The 21,859-nt window shown below is 42.1% G+C and overlaps 3 protein-coding genes across 3 annotated transcripts; all 3 read left to right on the forward strand.

The window, feature by feature from the left end:
* Positions 1-2,943: 2,943 nt before the first annotated feature.
* On the forward strand, positions 2,944-3,891 carry LOC130684719 (olfactory receptor 56A3-like). Its single transcript, XM_057506620.1, has one exon. It carries the CDS (start codon positions 2,944-2,946, stop codon positions 3,889-3,891), a length of 948 nt encoding a protein of 315 aa, XP_057362603.1.
* A 7,803-nt stretch (positions 3,892-11,694) lies between these two features.
* Positions 11,695-12,642, forward strand: LOC130684720 (olfactory receptor 56A3-like). The gene has a single exon (XM_057506621.1). The coding sequence runs from the start codon at positions 11,695-11,697 to the stop codon at positions 12,640-12,642; it is 948 nt and encodes a 315-aa protein (XP_057362604.1).
* A 7,803-nt stretch (positions 12,643-20,445) lies between these two features.
* LOC130684721 (olfactory receptor 56A3-like) lies at positions 20,446-21,396 on the forward strand. The gene has a single exon (XM_057506622.1). The coding sequence runs from the start codon at positions 20,446-20,448 to the stop codon at positions 21,394-21,396; it is 951 nt and encodes a 316-aa protein (XP_057362605.1).
* The last annotated feature ends 463 nt before the right edge of the window (positions 21,397-21,859 follow it).

Below are 21,859 nucleotides of genomic sequence, written 5' to 3' on the forward strand. Positions count from 1 at the left end.
TTTGAGTTCAAGGAAGGAAGGATGGAGAAGTTCCTAGAGGGCGACATCCCTTAGGCTCCAGAGTAATAAATACCCCAGGTATGTTGGGACCTAACCAAAACTCCAGGATCAGTGGAGCCAGAGCCTGTGCTTCACACCCTCCGAAAGTACACCTGGGTAGAAGGTACCTGAGATCCAGCTATACCATCATTAGCAAGAAGACAGGAGAGAGCTTGCTCTTCAGTCAGGAGCTGCGTTCCTGTCCATTCCGGAGTTGGCACCGCGAAAGCAGGCTGAAAACAGGGCCGTGCAGCCTGCAGCCTCCCTCAGGTCAGAAGGCACCATGAGAACATCTGACATCCTCTTGCCTTCTCTGAACTTTGCTTGGCACTGCCAGAGATGCAGAGAAGTGTGACTTTGTCCCTAGGAAAGGAGAATAATGCGGGGGGGAGGGAGGAGAGCTCTGGAAAGTGTATCATCTGGACCCCAGTGAGAGCATCGGGGTTCTCGATTCTGAGTGTGGGAATTTAGGAGACTTCAGGCAAAGACTCTGCCTACAAATGTTTCACTCCTGGGGTTGGAATTAAATTTACTCTAGTTCACTTCAGAGGTTGAGGGTAGAGGCTGCAGGTGGGGATCAGTGGGGCTCAGAAAGTAGTTCCTCAGCTTGCAGCTCTATCTAAGGAATTTCTAAATGCCACTGCTGCCAAAAGCAGAAAATTATGTCCGTAGGATCCACGAGGTTTCAGTCACTGGGGGCACGCAGTGATGTCCAACACAACACTGGGAGACAGGTCTGCAGGTCGCTCTTCTGGAACTCTGTGGAGCTGGGGGGACCCCTGGACACAGGAATACCACAGTGCTGCGCTGTGGACCTTCCCTGCAACCCGGGGAAAAGCCTGGGAGGCTATAGGGTCTCTGCTTTATTCTTGACCTTCAGCATCTCTGGCTTCTTCAAGGTGTCCCTCTCTGCAACCAGCCAGTCATTAGCTCTAGGTCCTCAGCCCAGACGGTGCCGTGGCAAGCTCTGATTGCAGACTGACACTGGAAAAGGACAGAGGAAGAAAGACTTATGTGTTCTCACATGCTCTGCTGCTAGGGCTCAGTGGGTAGCTCAGTGTTTGTTGAGTGAAACATACCAACAATAGAATGTTTCTAACGGTATGAAAATATTGGTCCACTCTCCATATACCATTTTATGCAAACTTCCTTACCACACTGACCCCACTCCAAAATTATTTCTCCTCCATCAGAGTCCCTGTCAAGACTCTTAATCGTGTCCAGGGGGAAGTTTGCTTCCTTTTTAATAGAATTGATGGGGAAAGTACACTTTCATAGAATTATTTATCAAGTCCAAAGGAATCCTAGAAATTACTCCAATCCATCCCACGGTATTAGGCAAGATCAGCATCAGGGTAAAATAGTTTGGACGGTTAAGATGTTGAGATATAATTTCCGTTGTTTGTAATGTGCCAATAATATAATATATCTCATAGGATGTTGAATGATCAAATGGGATAAAGTCTTAGAATATTTGGGCATAGTTCCCCACAAGTAGTAAGACTTCCAAACCTAACATAATTTTATGTTACATTAGTGAGCCTAATGAGTAATAAGCAGCGTAGTTCTAATACTCCTGATGAAAAATAATTTCTAACCCACAAAATAACTCTTTAACAGAGACTCTGTCTATATACACAGATTTAGGTACAATGGACTCCATGACTTGAAGGATCCCAGAAAGACCTGACCTATATACTATTTGCCAAGCTACAGCCTTCCTTGGACCCTTTCACAATCAGGGGAAGAACCTTAGGATCCTTCACCTTTAATGTAAATGAGGGTACCACATCACTCTATGTACAATCTTTCTTGTCCAACCTACGCCCATGTCAAAGTTAGTCAGTCCTCCCCATCCTGTCCTAATGGTTTGCGCAAGACCCTGTCATTTGTTCTTATGATTCCCCATTGTTCCCAAGAAGGTTTTTGCTTTACCTCCTCGAGAGTAAGAACAGCTCCCTGTTCAGTTCTGTGGCTCTGCTACGTCCCACAGTGCCAGGGGAAAAGGCTGAGTGATAGAAAGCAATGCCAACATTAAAGCAGTGCCTGGAAGCAGGGGACTGCCCACCTGGTCCATGACATCGATGCTTGAAAAGGGAAACAGAAGAGGGCAGGAGTATAAAGATAAACGTCGCCAGCCTCCCACAGCTGCCCGCAGAATGACTGCCTTCCCGTCTGGTTTAACGGCAGGTATGGCCCTTCCAAAACTCGGCAAAATTGGCCATCATCCTTTAAAAGGTACTTCCAGAAATTAGGAATCCTACAAAGGTGAAGAGCTGATAAACAGAGGGGAAAACAAGTATTAGGGGGATTCCATACCTATCCACTTGAAATACTTTTCAGACGAAACGTCAAATAACTAATTTCTGTTCCATAATTATCTTAAATCTCTAATTAAAGCAAAGTAAATACAGCTGAAAAGACAGAATGACGGTGACAAAACGACTGATCATATTCTTCTGAGCGCCACTTCGTGCTGGCTCTGATACTTATAGTATATACTGTTAGAGTTAAGTTGCAGGTGTGGTAGCCTATGTGTGCATTAAAAAACAAAAAGAAAGAAACTCACAAGTACAAATTTAGACTCACCTGTCACAAAAAGTAGTTTCTACATTCATATGCAAGGATATAATTACATTGAAACTGAGCCTTGAACAGATCAAGCATGTATAAACAAATGCTATTACCTCACGCCTCTATGCTGCTTAGAATGAGAGAAATACCCCAGTAGCATGGCACAACAAATAAACAGATGCATTTGCCTACTTTGGATAAACTGCTAGGACGCACACAGTTTACAGAGGAAAGGCATATTATTGGAAATTCATGTTTGTGTAGTCAATAGCCAATTTTTATCCTAATTACAGATTCCCAGAAGAAGGATGTAGGAATACACGACAAAATATGACCACACAACACAATGTCACCACCTCCACTGAGATTTCAGACTTCCTCCTGAATTGTTTTGTCAGGTCCCCCAGCTGGCAGCTCTGGCTGTCCCTGCCCCTCAGCCTCCTCTTCCTCCTGGCCATGGGGGCCAGTGCCACCCTCCTCGTCACCATCCGGATGGAGGCCTCTCTGCACCAGCCCATGTACTACCTGCTCAGCCTCCTCTCCATGCTGGACATGGTGCTCTGCCTCACCGTCATCCCCAAGGTCCTGGCCATCTTCTGGTTTGACCTCAGGTCCATAAGCTTCTTTGCCTGCTTCCTGCAGATGTACATCATGAACAGTTTCCTCGCCATGGAGTCCTGCACCTTCATGGTCATGGCCTATGACCGCTATGTGGCCATCTGCCACCCACTGAGGTACCTGTCCATCATCAATGAGCAATTTGTGGCCAAGGCTGTCATTTTTATTTTGGCCAGGAATGTCCTTCTCACAATGCCTATTCCCATTCTCTCAGCACGGCTCCATTATTGCAGGAGAAACGTCATTGAGAACTGCATCTGCGCCAATATGTCTGTGTCCAGGCTCTCCTGTGATAATGTCACCATCAATCGCATGTACCAGTTTGCTGGAGGCTGGACTCTGCTAGGATGCGACCTCATCCTCATCTTCCTCTCCTACACCCTCATCCTGAGAGCTGTGCTGAGACTCAAGGCAGAGGGAGCTGTGGCCAAGGCCCTGAGCACGTGTGGCTCCCACTTCATCCTCATCCTCTTCTTCAGCACCGTCCTGCTGGTCTTCGTCCTCACACATGTGGCCAAGAAGAAGGTCTGCGCTGAGGTGCCAGTCCTGCTCAATGTCCTCCACCACGTCATCCCTGCAGCCCTCAACCCCATTGTTTATGGAGTGCGCACCCAGGAGATCAAGCAAGGAATCCAGAGGTTACTGAGGAAAGGGTGGTAGGGACACTGGATCTCTGCATTCCTAATGGAAGGTGACTCTGAAGCAATAAAAGGTGAATAGCCTGAAACTTACATTGATGAGTTATTTTCTAAACTCAGAAAATTAGGTATCACACTTTCTTTAATAAAACTTCAGTTTCGTTTTAAGTTTCTCTTTCTCTCACCTCTCCATTGGGAATCTCCTTGTCCCTTTCACCTGTCTTTCCATACACATTGTCTTATTTTGTCCAAAGTATAGACATACCTGGGGGTAGGTTCTAAAGTGAGAAATTTATGTTAATATAAGTACAGCTGTTATTGTATCATGACTTTGTATTCTTGAATATACATCTGTGGATATTTGGTGGGTTGTGTTGTGTAATGTGTTCTTATTCCATTTCCACAGAAGGGAGTATATCGGAGACAAGGACATAGGAGTGCATTTCTTTCGTGAATGAAGGGAAGATGCTTCTAGTCATTAATTGGCTCTTTCCCTGTGAGCCTTTGACCACATCAGTGTCTTTTTTTGTCTCTCCATCTCTGTGTCTCCAACTCCATCTCTGCCTCTCTCTCTCTCCTTCTCTAGGAGATGAGGTGACCTTTTGTATTGTGTCCTGTGTACATTGCAAAAGGACAAGATTTCTATCTGGGTTGCTCATGTGTGTAACAATTAGCCATGAGCTTTATTAGATTCTCCTTCCAGTGGCTGTGTGCTGTGGACATGCATCTTTTGGATCCAGGGTGTTGTAGTTCATGGTGTGCACACACAGCTGTGCTAATGTAGTAAAGGGTTCTAAAGACTGTAACATATGATCCAGTAATCATATTGAAATATAAATCATGCTGTTCAAACATTGCTTGCTTATTAATTGGACAGGTAGGAAGCACAATATGTCCTAGGATTTCTGTGTACTATTAAGACACAAAAACACATAGAACATTTTTGTTGCTTTCAGGAGCTCAAAGGTTGGTTAGGCGCAACACAATAAGAGTTCTTGGAATACAGTCCTCTCAACAGGTGAGAATGTGGAATGGAATAAGGTATGATGGGCAGTAAGGTACCAGGCAACATAAGAAATCACTGGATAGAGAGTTAAAGGTTCTAATTGTAAGTCTTACACAACTAAAACAATCAGTACTTAGGCCCAAAAGAGCTGGTCTCATAGTATGTCACATTACTCCTCTATGAACAATTTGTTTTAGCAGATCCTTCCTAAACGTAAGCTTTTGTGACTCAGTAATAACTTAGAAGGGTATTACCCTGTTTTGACCATGGAAGCAAAATCTCTTCATAGTCTACTACCAATACTGTACCCAAAGTCTGGGTCTTTTGGTCTTAACATAAAGCACCTCACATACATCCTCAACCAACTTAAGCTTTCATTCCACAAAGCTCTGCCCATTTCTTTCCTCCTCCCTCTCACAGCGAAGAAAAATAAATTGGTATTTCATTTCTCTGCTCTTGGATACCACTATGAGCTACTCTTTGAAAAATAAACATATACTCACATAATAAAAAGCAATACCTGAAAAGCATATATTCTAGATTAACATTGAATTACATTTCTGAAAATAAAAAGCAGTCTATCAAGATCCAACTTGGTTAACACCTAGATAAACTTTTACTTTCTCATTTGAAAAAGAACTCCTCAAAATTTCATTCTCTCAAATATTTCAAAATAATTTAAATGGCTTGGTTTCAAGTGTGCATGACTGAAAACCAAGAGGAACATCTTACGTGTATAAAGGTACTAAGGTACTAAGTAGCTTCTAAGGTAAATTTGGACTACTACCTCTTAGGAAATACTAAATATCAACCACTTTTAACAATATTACATATGGACATCCAATCATCAAGCGCATACAGAGAATGATAATGGCCCTTGAGGCCAACATCTAACATATTGTCTAACAAGTGTGCATTTACAGCAAATATAGACAAAGTTTTGTTATGGTTCTGGGGTTGCAGCAATGAGGAACATACTCAAGGTCCATGCTTACAACTGCAAAGGCTCTAAACCTCTAAGAAAGAGGAGTCCAAGAAGCAGTGGAAAGTGTCAATAGATTTCATAACAGTTCTCCCAACACAGCAGCAGAATATGCCAACAGGAAGGACATAGCCAAGGAGCACCTAAGGCAGAGGTCCAATACTATGGCCATTAGGCGGAAGGCTGGGGTGCAAATCTACAAGAGAATTTGAAGGACTAAGCAGAATATGATAACAGGAACTTGAGTTTGAACCAAAGCAGGAACACGATCCTGTGAACTGAAGACATACGGAAGAAAATGGGATTGAAGAAGGGAGGCACTTCATCAGACCAGCACAACCCACAGAAAACGTGTCTGCTTTCTAAAATATTAATCAAAAATAAGTACATAATTACGCCAGAATTTCTAGATGAAATACCAAGCTGTTATTTCTTATCTTGTTGATACTAGCCATTCTGGCTAATGTGAGGTGATATCTCATTGTGTTTTAATTTGCATTTCCCTGATGATTGATGATGTTGAGCATCTTCCCATGTGTCTGTTGGCCACCTGCATGTCTTCTTTGAAAAAAATGTCTGTTCAGGTCCTTGGACCATTTTTAAATAAGGTTATTTCAGGTTTTCTGTTGAGTTTATGAGTTCTTTATACATTTTAGATACTAGCCCCTTATCAGATATATCACTTGTAAATATATCCTTCCATACAATAAATTGCCTTTTCATTTTGCTGATGGTTTCCTCTGCTGTGCAGAAGCATTTTGGCTTGATATAGTTCATTTGTTTATTTTTGCTTTCATTTCCCTTGCCTGGGGATAAAATCCAGAAAATGTGAGTCTAGGAATCACAGGAAAAACCACAAAGCTAGTTCAGCCTCAACACCGGCTCAGGTTGGAGAAATATCTGTAAGGCTGTTGCAAGGAGTATGGGCCCAGGTGAGTGACACTAGGCGTTTCTTTTAACAGCATCAGTATCCAAGACAGGCTGAAACCCACACAAAACACAGATGCAAAGAATTTTCTTAGGTGTAATTTATAATTTTTCTTTCTTTTCTTTATTGTCTTTCCCCTTTCCCCACGTCACCCCATTCTACCTCACTAGGTTGTTATGAGGACTAAAGGAAATATCAGGTAACAATCAGAATAATATGACACGGTAAGAAGATGTATGATGATTGCTTCTAGTGTGGTCCTTGATGTAGCTGTAAGTGTGGTCTCCTTCTCCTAAGGAGGCAGAAAATATTCTTTGATGTGCTCTATTTCTAACACATAGTATAATGCTTTCTACACAGTACGATCAAAATATTCATTCAGTAAAAAAGTAAAAGTAATTTTACCCATGCAATAATCCTGTGTCAGAAAATTTATTATTAAAATATTATCAAACTAACATTAACAAAACAGAAACACCTTGGTGATCTTGTGGAATCCCGAAATAAGATCTCCAGGGATAATCCATTAATAGAACAATAATTTGACTTGATCAAATTGAAAGATTTCCATTGAATAATGGACAGCACACAGTAAATTTGGCAAATACATGTCAGACTACAGGAGACCTTAGCAAAATCAAGCCAACAGGGGACTCTAGTGTTTAAACTTTGAAAGGAGATTTTGTAAATATGCAAGAAAAAACAAAAATAAATAGGAAAAGATGGAAAGGGATGTGAACATGTATGTGAACACTTATGGTTTCACAGCTTCAAAACCAAAAGTGGCTAAACAGAATATGAAGGATGCTCCCTGGTCAGAAGAAATTAAAATTAAAATAATGAGATGCTACTTTACATCCATCAGTTTTCAAAAGACAAGCATCAAATGGTATAAAGAATGTAAAAAATAAAGAAACTTCAGAAATTTCCAGTGGGGTTATATATATTTGGGAGAGAAATTCCAAGTGAAGTTAAATTTTTTTATATGCCACAACTAAAAAAAGTTCCTGCACATGTACCTTCTTGAGGTCCATGAGTAAAGGTGGACCAGAGTATTGACAGTAACATTATTTCTGGTAACAATTCATCTTAGGTCACATGCTGTTAGCTACTTACACAGAAAGGGAAAATGCACAGAATGGAAACTGCACAGCAGTCAATAATGAAGATGACTTACACACTGCAACATGGCAGACTTTCCGATTTAGTCTTAACTGAAAATATAGAACAGTATCAGATACAGAACCTGATGACAGTTCTATAAATTTAATACCAAAACCACAAATAAGTGAACATATACCTAAACAGGAACATTGCAGATTAATTAGAAAGAAATGTGGAAGGGATCCTACAGTTTCCATTTACCTCAAGGGAAGATAAATAGCAGCAATGTTGGAACATGCAGAAGAAAAAGATATAAAAAATAGAGCAAAATATGGGAGGACCTTAAAGAAACAGATGTTGCTTATTCGATAACTTGAGGAGCATGAATGATTCACATGAGGCTCAAGGTGAAAATAAAAAATAAGGAACAAATCATGTTTCCTAATTTCCACATGTATATAAATATGATTTTAAAATCTTTCACTGTAGCAGAAATTACTACAGGATTTTCTCTCTGAAAATTACAGTGCATTTTCTCAGTAATTCTCTCTTGCTTATTTATCATTGCAATGCCATAACAGAAGTCATGATAAGTTAACATCGCTCCATCCAATAGCATGATTTAGGAGGCTATCTAACAAGCACATAGAGGAAGCCCACACATGGAAGATTCTGAGAGTGGGTGTGCAAATGAGTACGAACATGTGTGAATGGATATAAGACCCCAAACCTAGGAGAGTCACTAAGTCCCTACAGGACACATAGCCAACAAACGGCTAAATTAAAAGGGCTTTTTTCTTTTAGAGACAAAGGAAATCATTTTCTTTTCCAATGTGCCTGACTGTCTGTCCCAGGAGGATCCTTTGAGTTCAAGGAAGGAAGGATGGAGAAGTTCCTAGAGGGCGACATCCCTTAGGCTCCAGAGTAATAAATACCCCAGGTATGTTGGGACCTAACCAAAACTCCAGGATCAGTGGAGCCAGAGCCTGTGCTTCACACCCTCCGAAAGTACACCTGGGTAGAAGGTACCTGAGATCCAGCTATACCATCATTAGCAAGAAGACAGGAGAGAGCTTGCTCTTCAGTCAGGAGCTGCGTTCCTGTCCATTCCGGAGTTGGCACCGCGAAAGCAGGCTGAAAACAGGGCCGTGCAGCCTGCAGCCTCCCTCAGGTCAGAAGGCACCATGAGAACATCTGACATCCTCTTGCCTTCTCTGAACTTTGCTTGGCACTGCCAGAGATGCAGAGAAGTGTGACTTTGTCCCTAGGAAAGGAGAATAATGCGGGGGGGAGGGAGGAGAGCTCTGGAAAGTGTATCATCTGGACCCCAGTGAGAGCATCGGGGTTCTCGATTCTGAGTGTGGGAATTTAGGAGACTTCAGGCAAAGACTCTGCCTACAAATGTTTCACTCCTGGGGTTGGAATTAAATTTACTCTAGTTCACTTCAGAGGTTGAGGGTAGAGGCTGCAGGTGGGGATCAGTGGGGCTCAGAAAGTAGTTCCTCAGCTTGCAGCTCTATCTAAGGAATTTCTAAATGCCACTGCTGCCAAAAGCAGAAAATTATGTCCGTAGGATCCACGAGGTTTCAGTCACTGGGGGCACGCAGTGATGTCCAACACAACACTGGGAGACAGGTCTGCAGGTCGCTCTTCTGGAACTCTGTGGAGCTGGGGGGACCCCTGGACACAGGAATACCACAGTGCTGCGCTGTGGACCTTCCCTGCAACCCGGGGAAAAGCCTGGGAGGCTATAGGGTCTCTGCTTTATTCTTGACCTTCAGCATCTCTGGCTTCTTCAAGGTGTCCCTCTCTGCAACCAGCCAGTCATTAGCTCTAGGTCCTCAGCCCAGACGGTGCCGTGGCAAGCTCTGATTGCAGACTGACACTGGAAAAGGACAGAGGAAGAAAGACTTATGTGTTCTCACATGCTCTGCTGCTAGGGCTCAGTGGGTAGCTCAGTGTTTGTTGAGTGAAACATACCAACAATAGAATGTTTCTAACGGTATGAAAATATTGGTCCACTCTCCATATACCATTTTATGCAAACTTCCTTACCACACTGACCCCACTCCAAAATTATTTCTCCTCCATCAGAGTCCCTGTCAAGACTCTTAATCGTGTCCAGGGGGAAGTTTGCTTCCTTTTTAATAGAATTGATGGGGAAAGTACACTTTCATAGAATTATTTATCAAGTCCAAAGGAATCCTAGAAATTACTCCAATCCATCCCACGGTATTAGGCAAGATTAGCATCAGGGTAAAATAGTTTGGACGGTTAAGATGTTGAGATATAATTTCCGTTGTTTGTAATGTGCCAATAATATAATATATCTCATAGGATGTTGAATGATCAAATGGGATAAAGTCTTAGAATATTTGGGCATAGTTCCCCACAAGTAGTAAGACTTCCAAACCTAACATAATTTTATGTTACATTAGTGAGCCTAATGAGTAATAAGCAGCGTAGTTCTAATACTCCTGATGAAAAATAATTTCTAACCCACAAAATAACTCTTTAACAGAGACTCTGTCTATATACACAGATTTAGGTACAATGGACTCCATGACTTGAAGGATCCCAGAAAGACCTGACCTATATACTATTTGCCAAGCTACAGCCTTCCTTGGACCCTTTCACAATCAGGGGAAGAACCTTAGGATCCTTCACCTTTAATGTAAATGAGGGTACCACATCACTCTATGTACAATCTTTCTTGTCCAACCTACGCCCATGTCAAAGTTAGTCAGTCCTCCCCATCCTGTCCTAATGGTTTGCGCAAGACCCTGTCATTTGTTCTTATGATTCCCCATTGTTCCCAAGAAGGTTTTTGCTTTACCTCCTCGAGAGTAAGAACAGCTCCCTGTTCAGTTCTGTGGCTCTGCTACCTCCCACAGTGCCAGGGGAAAAGGCTGAGTGATAGAAAGCAATGCCAACATTAAAGCAGTGCCTGGAAGCAGGGGACTGCCCACCTGGTCCATGACATCGATGCTTGAAAAGGGAAACAGAAGAGGGCAGGAGTATAAAGATAAACGTCGCCAGCCTCCCACAGCTGCCCGCAGAATGACTGCCTTCCCGTCTGGTTTAACGGCAGGTATGGCCCTTCCAAAACTCGGCAAAATTGGCCATCATCCTTTAAAAGGTACTTCCAGAAATTAGGAATCCTACAAAGGTGAAGAGCTGATAAACAGAGGGGAAAACAAGTATTAGGGGGATTCCATACCTATCCACTTGAAATACTTTTCAGACGAAACGTCAAATAACTAATTTCAGTTCCATAATTATCTTAAATCTCTAATTAAAGCAAAGTAAATACAGCTGAAAAGACAGAATGACGGTGACAAAACGACTGATCATATTCTTCTGAGCGCCACTTCGTGCTGGCTCTGATACTTATAGTATATACTGTTAGAGTTAAGATGCAGGTGTGGTAGCCTATGTGTGCATTAAAAAACAAAAAGAAAGAAACTCACAAGTACAAATTTAGACTCACCTGTCACAAAAAGTAGTTTCTACATTCATATGCAAGGATATAATTACATTGAAACTGAGCCTTGAACAGATCAAGCATGTATAAACAAATGCTATTACCTCACGCCTCTATGCTGCTTAGAATGAGAGAAATACCCCAGTAGCATGGCACAACAAATAAACAGATGCATTTGCTTACTTTGGATAAACTGCTAGGACGCACACAGTTTACAGAGGAAAGGCATATTATTGGAAATTCATGTTTGTGTAGTCAATAGCCAATTTTTATCCTAATTACAGATTCCCAGAAGAAGGATGTAGGAATACACGACAAAATATGACCACACAACACAATGTCACCACCTCCACTGAGATTTCAGACTTCCTCCTGAATTGTTTTGTCAGGTCCCCCAGCTGGCAGCTCTGGCTGTCCCTGCCCCTCAGCCTCCTCTTCCTCCTGGCCATGGGGGCCAGTGCCACCCTCCTCGTCACCATCCGGATGGAGGCCTCTCTGCACCAGCCCATGTACTACCTGCTCAGCCTCCTCTCCATGCTGGACATGGTGCTCTGCCTCACCGTCATCCCCAAGGTCCTGGCCATCTTCTGGTTTGACCTCAGGTCCATAAGCTTCTTTGCCTGCTTCCTGCAGATGTACATCATGAACAGTTTCCTCGCCATGGAGTCCTGCACCTTCATGGTCATGGCCTATGACCGCTATGTGGCCATCTGCCACCCACTGAGGTACCTGTCCATCATCAATGAGCAATTTGTGGCCAAGGCTGTCATTTTTATTTTGGCCAGGAATGTCCTTCTCACAATGCCTATTCCCATTCTCTCAGCACGGCTCCATTATTGCAGGAGAAACGTCATTGAGAACTGCATCTGCGCCAATATGTCTGTGTCCAGGCTCTCCTGTGATAATGTCACCATCAATCGCATGTACCAGTTTGCTGGAGGCTGGACTCTGCTAGGATGCGACCTCATCCTCATCTTCCTCTCCTACACCCTCATCCTGAGAGCTGTGCTGAGACTCAAGGCAGAGGGAGCTGTGGCCAAGGCCCTGAGCACGTGTGGCTCCCACTTCATCCTCATCCTCTTCTTCAGCACCGTCCTGCTGGTCTTCGTCCTCACACATGTGGCCAAGAAGAAGGTCTGCGCTGAGGTGCCAGTCCTGCTCAATGTCCTCCACCACGTCATCCCTGCAGCCCTCAACCCCATTGTTTATGGAGTGCGCACCCAGGAGATCAAGCAAGGAATCCAGAGGTTACTGAGGAAAGGGTGGTAGGGACACTGGATCTCTGCATTCCTAATGGAAGGTGACTCTGAAGCAATAAAAGGTGAATAGCCTGAAACTTACATTGATGAGTTATTTTCTAAACTCAGAAAATTAGGTATCACACTTTCTTTAATAAAACTTCAGTTTCGTTTTAAGTTTCTCTTTCTCTCACCTCTCCATTGGGAATCTCCTTGTCCCTTTCACCTGTCTTTCCATACACATTGTCTTATTTTGTCCAAAGTATAGACATACCTGGGGGTAGGTTCTAAAGTGAGAAATTTATGTTCCTATAAGTACAGCTGTTATTGTATCATGACTTTGTATTCTTGAATATACATCTGTGGATATTTGGTGGGTTGTGTTGTGTAATGTGTTCTTATTCCATTTCCACAGAAGGGAGTATATCGGAGACAAGGACATAGGAGTGCATTTCTTTCGTGAATGAAGGGAAGATGCTTCTAGTCATTAATTGGCTCTTTCCCTGTGAGCCTTTGACCACATCAGTGTCTTTTTTTGTCTCTCCATCTCTGTGTCTCCAACTCCATCTCTGCCTCTCTCTCTCTCCTTCTCTAGGAGATGAGGTGACCTTTTGTATTGTGTCCTGTGTACATTGCAAAAGGACAAGATTTCTATCTGGGTTGCTCATGTGTGTAACAATTAGCCATGAGCTTTATTAGATTCTCCTTCCAGTGGCTGTGTGCTGTGGACATGCATCTTTTGGATCCAGGGTGTTGTAGTTCATGGTGTGCACACACAGCTGTGCTAATGTGGTAAAGGGTTCTAAAGACTGTAACATATGATCCAGTAATCATATTGAAATATAAATCATGCTGTTCAAACATTGCTTGCTTATTAATTGGACAGGTAGGAAGCACAATATGTCCTAGGATTTCTGTGTACTATTAAGACACAAAAACACATAGAACATTTTTGTTGCTTTCAGGAGCTCAAAGGTTGGTTAGGCGCAACACAATAAGAGTTCTTGGAATACAGTCCTCTCAACAGGTGAGAATGTGGAATGGAATAAGGTATGATGGGCAGTAAGGTACCAGGCAACATAAGAAATCACTGGATAGAGAGTTAAAGGTTCTAATTGTAAGTCTTACACAACTAAAACAATCAGTACTTAGGCCCAAAAGAGCTGGTCTCATAGTATGTCACATTACTCCTCTATGAACAATTTGTTTTAGCAGATCCTTCCTAAACGTAAGCTTTTGTGACTCAGTAATAACTTAGAAGGGTATTACCCTGTTTTGACCATGGAAGCAAAATCTCTTCATAGTCTACTACCAATACTGTACCCAAAGTCTGGGTCTTTTGGTCTTAACATAAAGCACCTCACATACATCCTCAACCAACTTAAGCTTTCATTCCACAAAGCTCTGCCCATTTCTTTCCTCCTCCCTCTCACAGCGAAGAAAAATAAATTGGTATTTCATTTCTCTGCTCTTGGATACCACTATGAGCTACTCTTTGAAAAATAAACATATACTCACATAATAAAAAGCAATACCTGAAAAGCATATATTCTAGATTAACATTGAATTACATTTCTGAAAATAAAAAGCAGTCTATCAAGATCCAACTTGGTTAACACCTAGATAAACTTTTACTTTCTCATTTGAAAAAGAACTCCTCAAAATTTCATTCTCTCAAATATTTCAAAATAATTTAAATGGCTTGGTTTCAAGTGTGCATGACTGAACACCAAGAGGAACATCTTACGTGTATAAAGGTACTAAGGTACTAAGTAGCTTCTAAGGTAAATTTGGACTACTACCTCTTAGGAAATACTAAATATCAACCACTTTTAACAATATTACATATGGACATCCAATCATCAAGCGCATACAGAGAATGATAATGGCCCTTGAGGCCAACATCTAACATATTGTCTAACAAGTGTGCATTTACAGCAAATATAGACAAAGTTTTGTTATGGTTCTGGGGTTGCAGCAATGAGGAACATACTCAAGGTCCATGCTTACAACTGCAAAGGCTCTAAACCTCTAAGAAAGAGGAGTCCAAGAAGCAGTGGAAAGTGTCAATAGATTTCATAACAGTTCTCCCAACACAGCAGCAGAATATGCCAACAGGAAGGACATAGCCAAGGAGCACCTAAGGCAGAGGTCCAATACTATGGCCATTAGGCGGAAGGCTGGGGTGCAAATCTACAAGAGAATTTGAAGGACTAAGCAGAATATGATAACAGGAACTTGAGTTTGAACCAAAGCAGGAACACGATCCTGTGAACTGAAGACATACGGAAGAAAATGGGATTGAAGAAGGGAGGCACTTCATCAGACCAGCACAACCCACAGAAAACGTGTCTGCTTTCTAAAATATTAATCAAAAATAAGTACATAATTACGCCAGAATTTCTAGATGAAATACCAAGCTGTTATTTCTTATCTTGTTGATACTAGCCATTCTGGCTAATGTGAGGTGATATCTCATTGTGTTTTAATTTGCATTTCCCTGATGATTGATGATGTTGAGCATCTTCCCATGTGTCTGTTGGCCACCTGCATGTCTTCTTTGAAAAAAATGTCTGTTCAGGTCCTTGGACCATTTTTAAATAAGGTTATTTCAGGTTTTCTGTTGAGTTTATGAGTTCTTTATACATTTTAGATACTAGCCCCTTATCAGATATATCACTTGTAAATATATCCTTCCATACAATAAATTGCCTTTTCATTTTGCTGATGGTTTCCTCTGCTGTGCAGAAGCATTTTGGCTTGATATAGTTCATTTGTTTATTTTTGCTTTCATTTCCCTTGCCTGGGGATAAAATCCAGAAAATGTGAGTCTAGGAATCACAGGAAAAACCACAAAGCTAGTTCAGCCTCAACACCGGCTCAGGTTGGAGAAATATCTGTAAGGCTGTTGCAAGGAGTATGGGCCCAGGTGAGTGACACTAGGCGTTTCTTTTAACAGCATCAGTATCCAAGACAGGCTGAAACCCACACAAAACACAGATGCAAAGAATTTTCTTAGGTGTAATTTATAATTTTTCTTTCTTTTCTTTATTGTCTTTCCCCTTTCCCCACGTCACCCCATTCTACCTCACTAGGTTGTTATGAGGACTAAAGGAAATATCAGGTAACAATCAGAATAATATGACACGGTAAGAAGATGTATGATGATTGCTTCTAGTGTGGTCCTTGATGTAGCTGTAAGTGTGGTCTCCTTCTCCTAAGGAGGCAGAAAATATTCTTTGATGTGCTCTATTTCTAACACATAGTATAATGCTTTCTACACAGTACGATCAAAATATTCATTCAGTAAAAAAGTAAAAGTAATTTTACCCATGCAATAATCCTGTGTCAGAAAATTTATTATTAAAATATTATCAAACTAACATTAACAAAACAGAAACACCTTGGTGATCTTGTGGAATCCCGAAATAAGATCTCCAGGGATAATCCATTAATAGAACAATAATTTGACTTGATCAAATTGAAAGATTTCCATTGAATAATGGACAGCACACAGTAAATTTGGCAAATACATGTCAGACTACAGGAGACCTTAGCAAAATCAAGCCAACAGGGGACTCTAGTGTTTAAACTTTGAAAGGAGATTTTGTAAATATGCAAGAAAAAACAAAAATAAATAGGAAAAGATGGAAAGGGATGTGAACATGTATGTGAACACTTATGGTTTCACAGCTTCAAAACCAAAAGTGGCTAAACAGAATATGAAGGATGCTCCCTGGTCAGAAGAAATTAAAATTAAAATAATGAGATGCTACTTTACATCCATCAGTTTTCAAAAGACAAGCATCAAATGGTATAAAGAATGTAAAAAATAAAGAAACTTCAGAAATTTCCAGTGGGGTTATATATATTTGGGAGAGAAATTCCAAGTGAAGTTAAATTTTTTTATATGCCACAACTAAAAAAAGTTCCTGCACATGTACCTTCTTGAGGTCCATGAGTAAAGGTGGACCAGAGTATTGACAGTAACATTATTTCTGGTAACAATTCATCTTAGGTCACATGCTGTTAGCTACTTACACAGAAAGGGAAAATGCACAGAATGGAAACTGCACAGCAGTCAATAATGAAGATGACTTACACACTGCAACATGGCAGACTTTCCGATTTAGTCTTAACTGAAAATATAGAACAGTATCAGATACAGAACCTGATGACAGTTCTATAAATTTAATACCAAAACCACAAATAAGTGAACATATACCTAAACAGGAACATTGCAGATTAATTAGAAAGAAATGTGGAAGGGATCCTACAGTTTCCATTTACCTCAAGGGAAGATAAATAGCAGCAATGTTGGAACATGCAGAAGAAAAAGATATAAAAAATAGAGCAAAATATGGGAGGACCTTAAAGAAACAGATGGTGCTTATTCGATAACTTGAGGAGCATGAATGATTCACATGAGGCTCAAGGTGAAAATAAAAAATAAGGAACAAATCATGTTTCCTAATTTCCACATGTATATAAATATGATTTTAAAATCTTTCACTGTAGCAGAAATTACTACAGGATTTTCTCTCTGAAAATTACAGTGCATTTTCTCAGTAATTCTCTCTTGCTTATTTATCATTGCAATGCCATAACAGAAGTCATGATAAGTTAACATCGCTCCATCCAATAGCATGATTTAGGAGGCTATCTAACAAGCACATAGAGGAAGCCCACACATGGAAGATTCTGAGAGTGGGTGTGCAAATGAGTACGAACATGTGTGAATGGATATAAGACCCCAAACCTAGGAGAGTCACTAAGTCCCTACAGGACACATAGCCAACAAACGGCTAAATTAAAAGGGCTTTTTTCTTTTAGAGACAAAGGAAATCATTTTCTTTTCCAATGTGCCTGACTGTCTGTCCCAGGAGGATCCTTTGAGTTCAAGGAAGGAAGGATGGAGAAGTTCCTAGAGGGCGACATCCCTTAGGCTCCAGAGTAATAAATACCCCAGGTATGTTGGGACCTAACCAAAACTCCAGGATCAGTGGAGCCAGAGCCTGTGCTTCACACCCTCCGAAAGTACACCTGGGTAGAAGGTACCTGAGATCCAGCTATACCATCATTAGCAAGAAGACAGGAGAGAGCTTGCTCTTCAGTCAGGAGCTGCGTTCCTGTCCATTCCGGAGTTGGCACCGCGAAAGCAGGCTGAAAACAGGGCCGTGCAGCCTGCAGCCTCCCTCAGGTCAGAAGGCACCATGAGAACATCTGACATCCTCTTGCCTTCTCTGAACTTTGCTTGGCACTGCCAGAGATGCAGAGAAGTGTGACTTTGTCCCTAGGAAAGGAGAATAATGCGGGGGGGAGGGAGGAGAGCTCTGGAAAGTGTATCATCTGGACCCCAGTGAGAGCATCGGGGTTCTCGATTCTGAGTGTGGGAATTTAGGAGACTTCAGGCAAAGACTCTGCCTACAAATGTTTCACTCCTGGAGTTGGAATTAAATTTACTCTAGTTCACTTCAGAGGTTGAGGGTAGAGGCTGCAGGTGGGGATCAGTGGGGCTCAGAAAGTAGTTCCTCAGCTTGCAGCTCTATCTAAGGAATTTCTAAATGCCACTGCTGCCAAAAGCAGAAAATTATGTCCGTAGGATCCACGAGGTTTCAGTCACTGGGGGCACGCAGTGATGTCCAACACAACACTGGGAGACAGGTCTGCAGGTCGCTCTTCTGGAACTCTGTGGAGCTGGGGGGACCCCTGGACACAGGAATACCACAGTGCTGCGCTGTGGACCTTCCCTGCAACCCGGGGAAAAGCCTGGGAGGCTATAGGGTCTCTGCTTTATTCTTGACCTTCAGCATCTCTGGCTTCTTCAAGGTGTCCCTCTCTGCAACCAGCCAGTCATTAGCTCTAGGTCCTCAGCCCAGACGGTGCCGTGGCAAGCTCTGATTGCAGACTGACACTGGAAAAGGACAGAGGAAGAAAGACTTATGTGTTCTCACATGCTCTGCTGCTAGGGCTCAGTGGGTAGCTCAGTGTTTGTTGAGTGAAACATACCAACAATAGAATGTTTCTAACGGTATGAAAATATTGGTCCACTCTCCATATACCATTTTATGCAAACTTCCTTACCACACTGACCCCACTCCAAAATTATTTCTCCTCCATCAGAGTCCCTGTCAATACTCTTAATCATGTCCAGGGGGAAGTTTGCTTCCTTTTTAATAGAATTGATGGGGAAAGTACACTTTCATAGAATTATTTATCAAGTCCAAAGGAATCCTAGAAATTACTCCAATCCATCCCACGGTATTAGGCAAGATTAGCATCAGGGTAAAATAGTTTGGACGGTTAAGATGTTGAGATATAATTTCCGTTGTTTGTAATGTGCCAATAATATAATATATCTCATAGGATGTTGAATGATCAAATGGGATAAAGTCTTAGAATATTTGGGCATAGTTCCCCACAAGTAGTAAGACTTCCAAACCTAACATAATTTTATGTTACATTAGTGAGCCTAATGAGTAATAAGCAGCGTAGTTCTAATACTCCTGATGAAAAATAATTTCTAACCCACAAAATAACTCTTTAACAGAGACTCTGTCTATATACACAGATTTAGGTACAATGGACTCCATGACTTGAAGGATCCCAGAAAGACCTGACCTATATACTATTTGCCAAGCTACAGCCTTCCTTGGACCCTTTCACAATCAGGGGAAGAACCTTAGGATCCTTCACCTTTAATGTAAATGAGGGTACCACATCACTCTATGTACAATCTTTCTTGTCCAACCTACGCCCATGTCAAAGTTAGTCAGTCCTCCCCATCCTGTCCTAATGGTTTGCGCAAGACCCTGTCATTTGTTCTTATGATTCCCCATTGTTCCCAAGAAGGTTTTTGCTTTACCTCCTCGAGAGTAAGAACAGCTCCCTGTTCAGTTCTGTGGCTCTGCTACCTCCCACAGTGCCAGGGGAAAAGGCTGAGTGATAGAAAGCAATGCCAACATTAAAGCAGTGCCTGGAAGCAGGGGACTGCCCACCTGGTCCATGACATCGATGCTTGAAAAGGGAAACAGAAGAGGGCAGGAGTATAAAGATAAACGTCGCCAGCCTCCCACAGCTGCCCGCAGAATGACTGCCTTCCCGTCTGGTTTAACGGCAGGTATGGCCCTTCCAAAACTCGGCAAAATTGGCCATCATCCTTTAAAAGGTACTTCCAGAAATTAGGAATCCTACAAAGGTGAAGAGCTGATAAACAGAGGGGAAAACAAGTATTAGGGGGATTCCATACCTATCCACTTGAAATACTTTTCAGACGAAACGTCAAATAACTAATTTCAGTTCCATAATTATCTTAAATCTCTAATTAAAGCAAAGTAAATACAGCTGAAAAGACAGAATGACGGTGACAAAACGACTGATCATATTCTTCTGAGCGCCACTTCGTGCTGGCTCTGATACTTATAGTATATACTGTTAGAGTTAAGATGCAGGTGTGGTAGCCTATGTGTGCATTAAAAAACAAAAAGAAAGAAACTCACAAGTACAAATTTAGACTCACCTGTCACAAAAAGTAGTTTCTACATTCATATGCAAGGATATAATTACATTGAAACTGAGCCTTGAACAGATCAAGCATGTATAAACAAATGCTATTACCTCACGCCTCTATGCTGCTTAGAATGAGAGAAATACCCCAGTAGCATGGCACAACAAATAAACAGATGCATTTGCTTACTTTGGATAAACTGCTAGGACGCACACAGTTTACAGAGGAAAGGCATATTATTGGAAATTCATGTTTGTGTAGTCAATAGCCAATTTTTATCCTAATTACAGATTCCCAGAAGAAGGATGTAGGAATACACGACAAAATATGACCACACAACACAATGTCACCAACTCCACTGAGATTTCAGACTTCCTCCTGAATTGTTTTGTCAGGTCCCCCAGCTGGCAGCTCTGGCTGTCCCTGCCCCTCAGCCTCCTCTTCCTCCTGGCCATGGGGGCCAATGCCACCCTCCTCGTCACCATCCGGATGAAGGCCTCTCTGCACCAGCCCATGTACTACTACCTGCTCAGCCTCCTCTCCGTGCTGGACATGGTGCTCTGCCTCACCGTCATCCCCAAGGTCCTGGCCATCTTCTGGTTTGACCTCAGGTCCATAAGCTTCTTTGCCTGCTTCCTGCAGATGTACATCATGAACAGTTTCCTCGCCATGGAGTCCTGCACCTTCATGGTCATGGCCTATGACCGCTATGTGGCCATCTGCCACCCACTGAGGTACCTGTCCATCATCAATGAGCAATTTGTGGCCAAGGCTGTCATTTTTATTTTGGCCAGGAATGTCCTTCTCACAATGCCTATTCCCATTCTCTCAGCACGGCTCCATTATTGCAGGAGAAACGTCATTGAGAACTGCATCTGCGCCAATATGTCTGTGTCCAGGCTCTCCTGTGATAATGTCACCATCAATCGCATGTACCAGTTTGCTGGAGGCTGGACTCTGCTAGGATGCGACCTCATCCTCATCTTCCTCTCCTACACCCTCATCCTGAGAGCTGTGCTGAGACTCAAGGCAGAGGGAGCTGTGGCCAAGGCCCTGAGCACGTGTGGCTCCCACTTCATCCTCATCCTCTTCTTCAGCACCGTCCTGCTGGTCTTCGTCCTCACACATGTGGCCAAGAAGAAGGTCTGCGCTGAGGTGCCAGTCCTGCTCAATGTCCTCCACCACGTCATCCCTGCAGCCCTCAACCCCATTGTTTATGGAGTGCGCACCCAGGAGATCAAGCAAGGAATCCAGAGGTTACTGAGGAAAGGGTGGTAGGGACACTGGATCTCTGCATTCCTAATGGAAGGTGACTCTGAAGCAATAAAAGGTGAATAGCCTGAAACTTACATTGATGAGTTATTTTCTAAACTCAGAAAATTAGGTATCACACTTTCTTTAATAAAACTTCAGTTTCGTTTTAATTTTCTCTTTCTCTCACCTCTCCATTGGGAATCTCCTTGTCCCTTTCACCTGTCTTTCCATACACATTGTCTTATTTTGTCCAAAGTATAGACATACCTGGGGGTAGGTTCTAAAGTGAGAAATTTATGTTCCTATAAGTACAGCTGTTATTGTATCATGACTTTGTATTCTTGAATATACATCTGTGGATATTTGGTGGGTTGTGTTGTGTAATGTGTTCTTACTCCATTTCCACAGAAGGGAGTATATCGGAGACAAGGACATAGGAGTGAATTTCTTTCGTGAATGAAGGGAAGATGCTTCTAATCATTAATTG

Source organism: Manis pentadactyla, chromosome 9, assembly GCF_030020395.1.
Source record: "Manis pentadactyla isolate mManPen7 chromosome 9, mManPen7.hap1, whole genome shotgun sequence".
NCBI lineage: Eukaryota > Metazoa > Chordata > Mammalia > Pholidota > Manidae > Manis > Manis pentadactyla.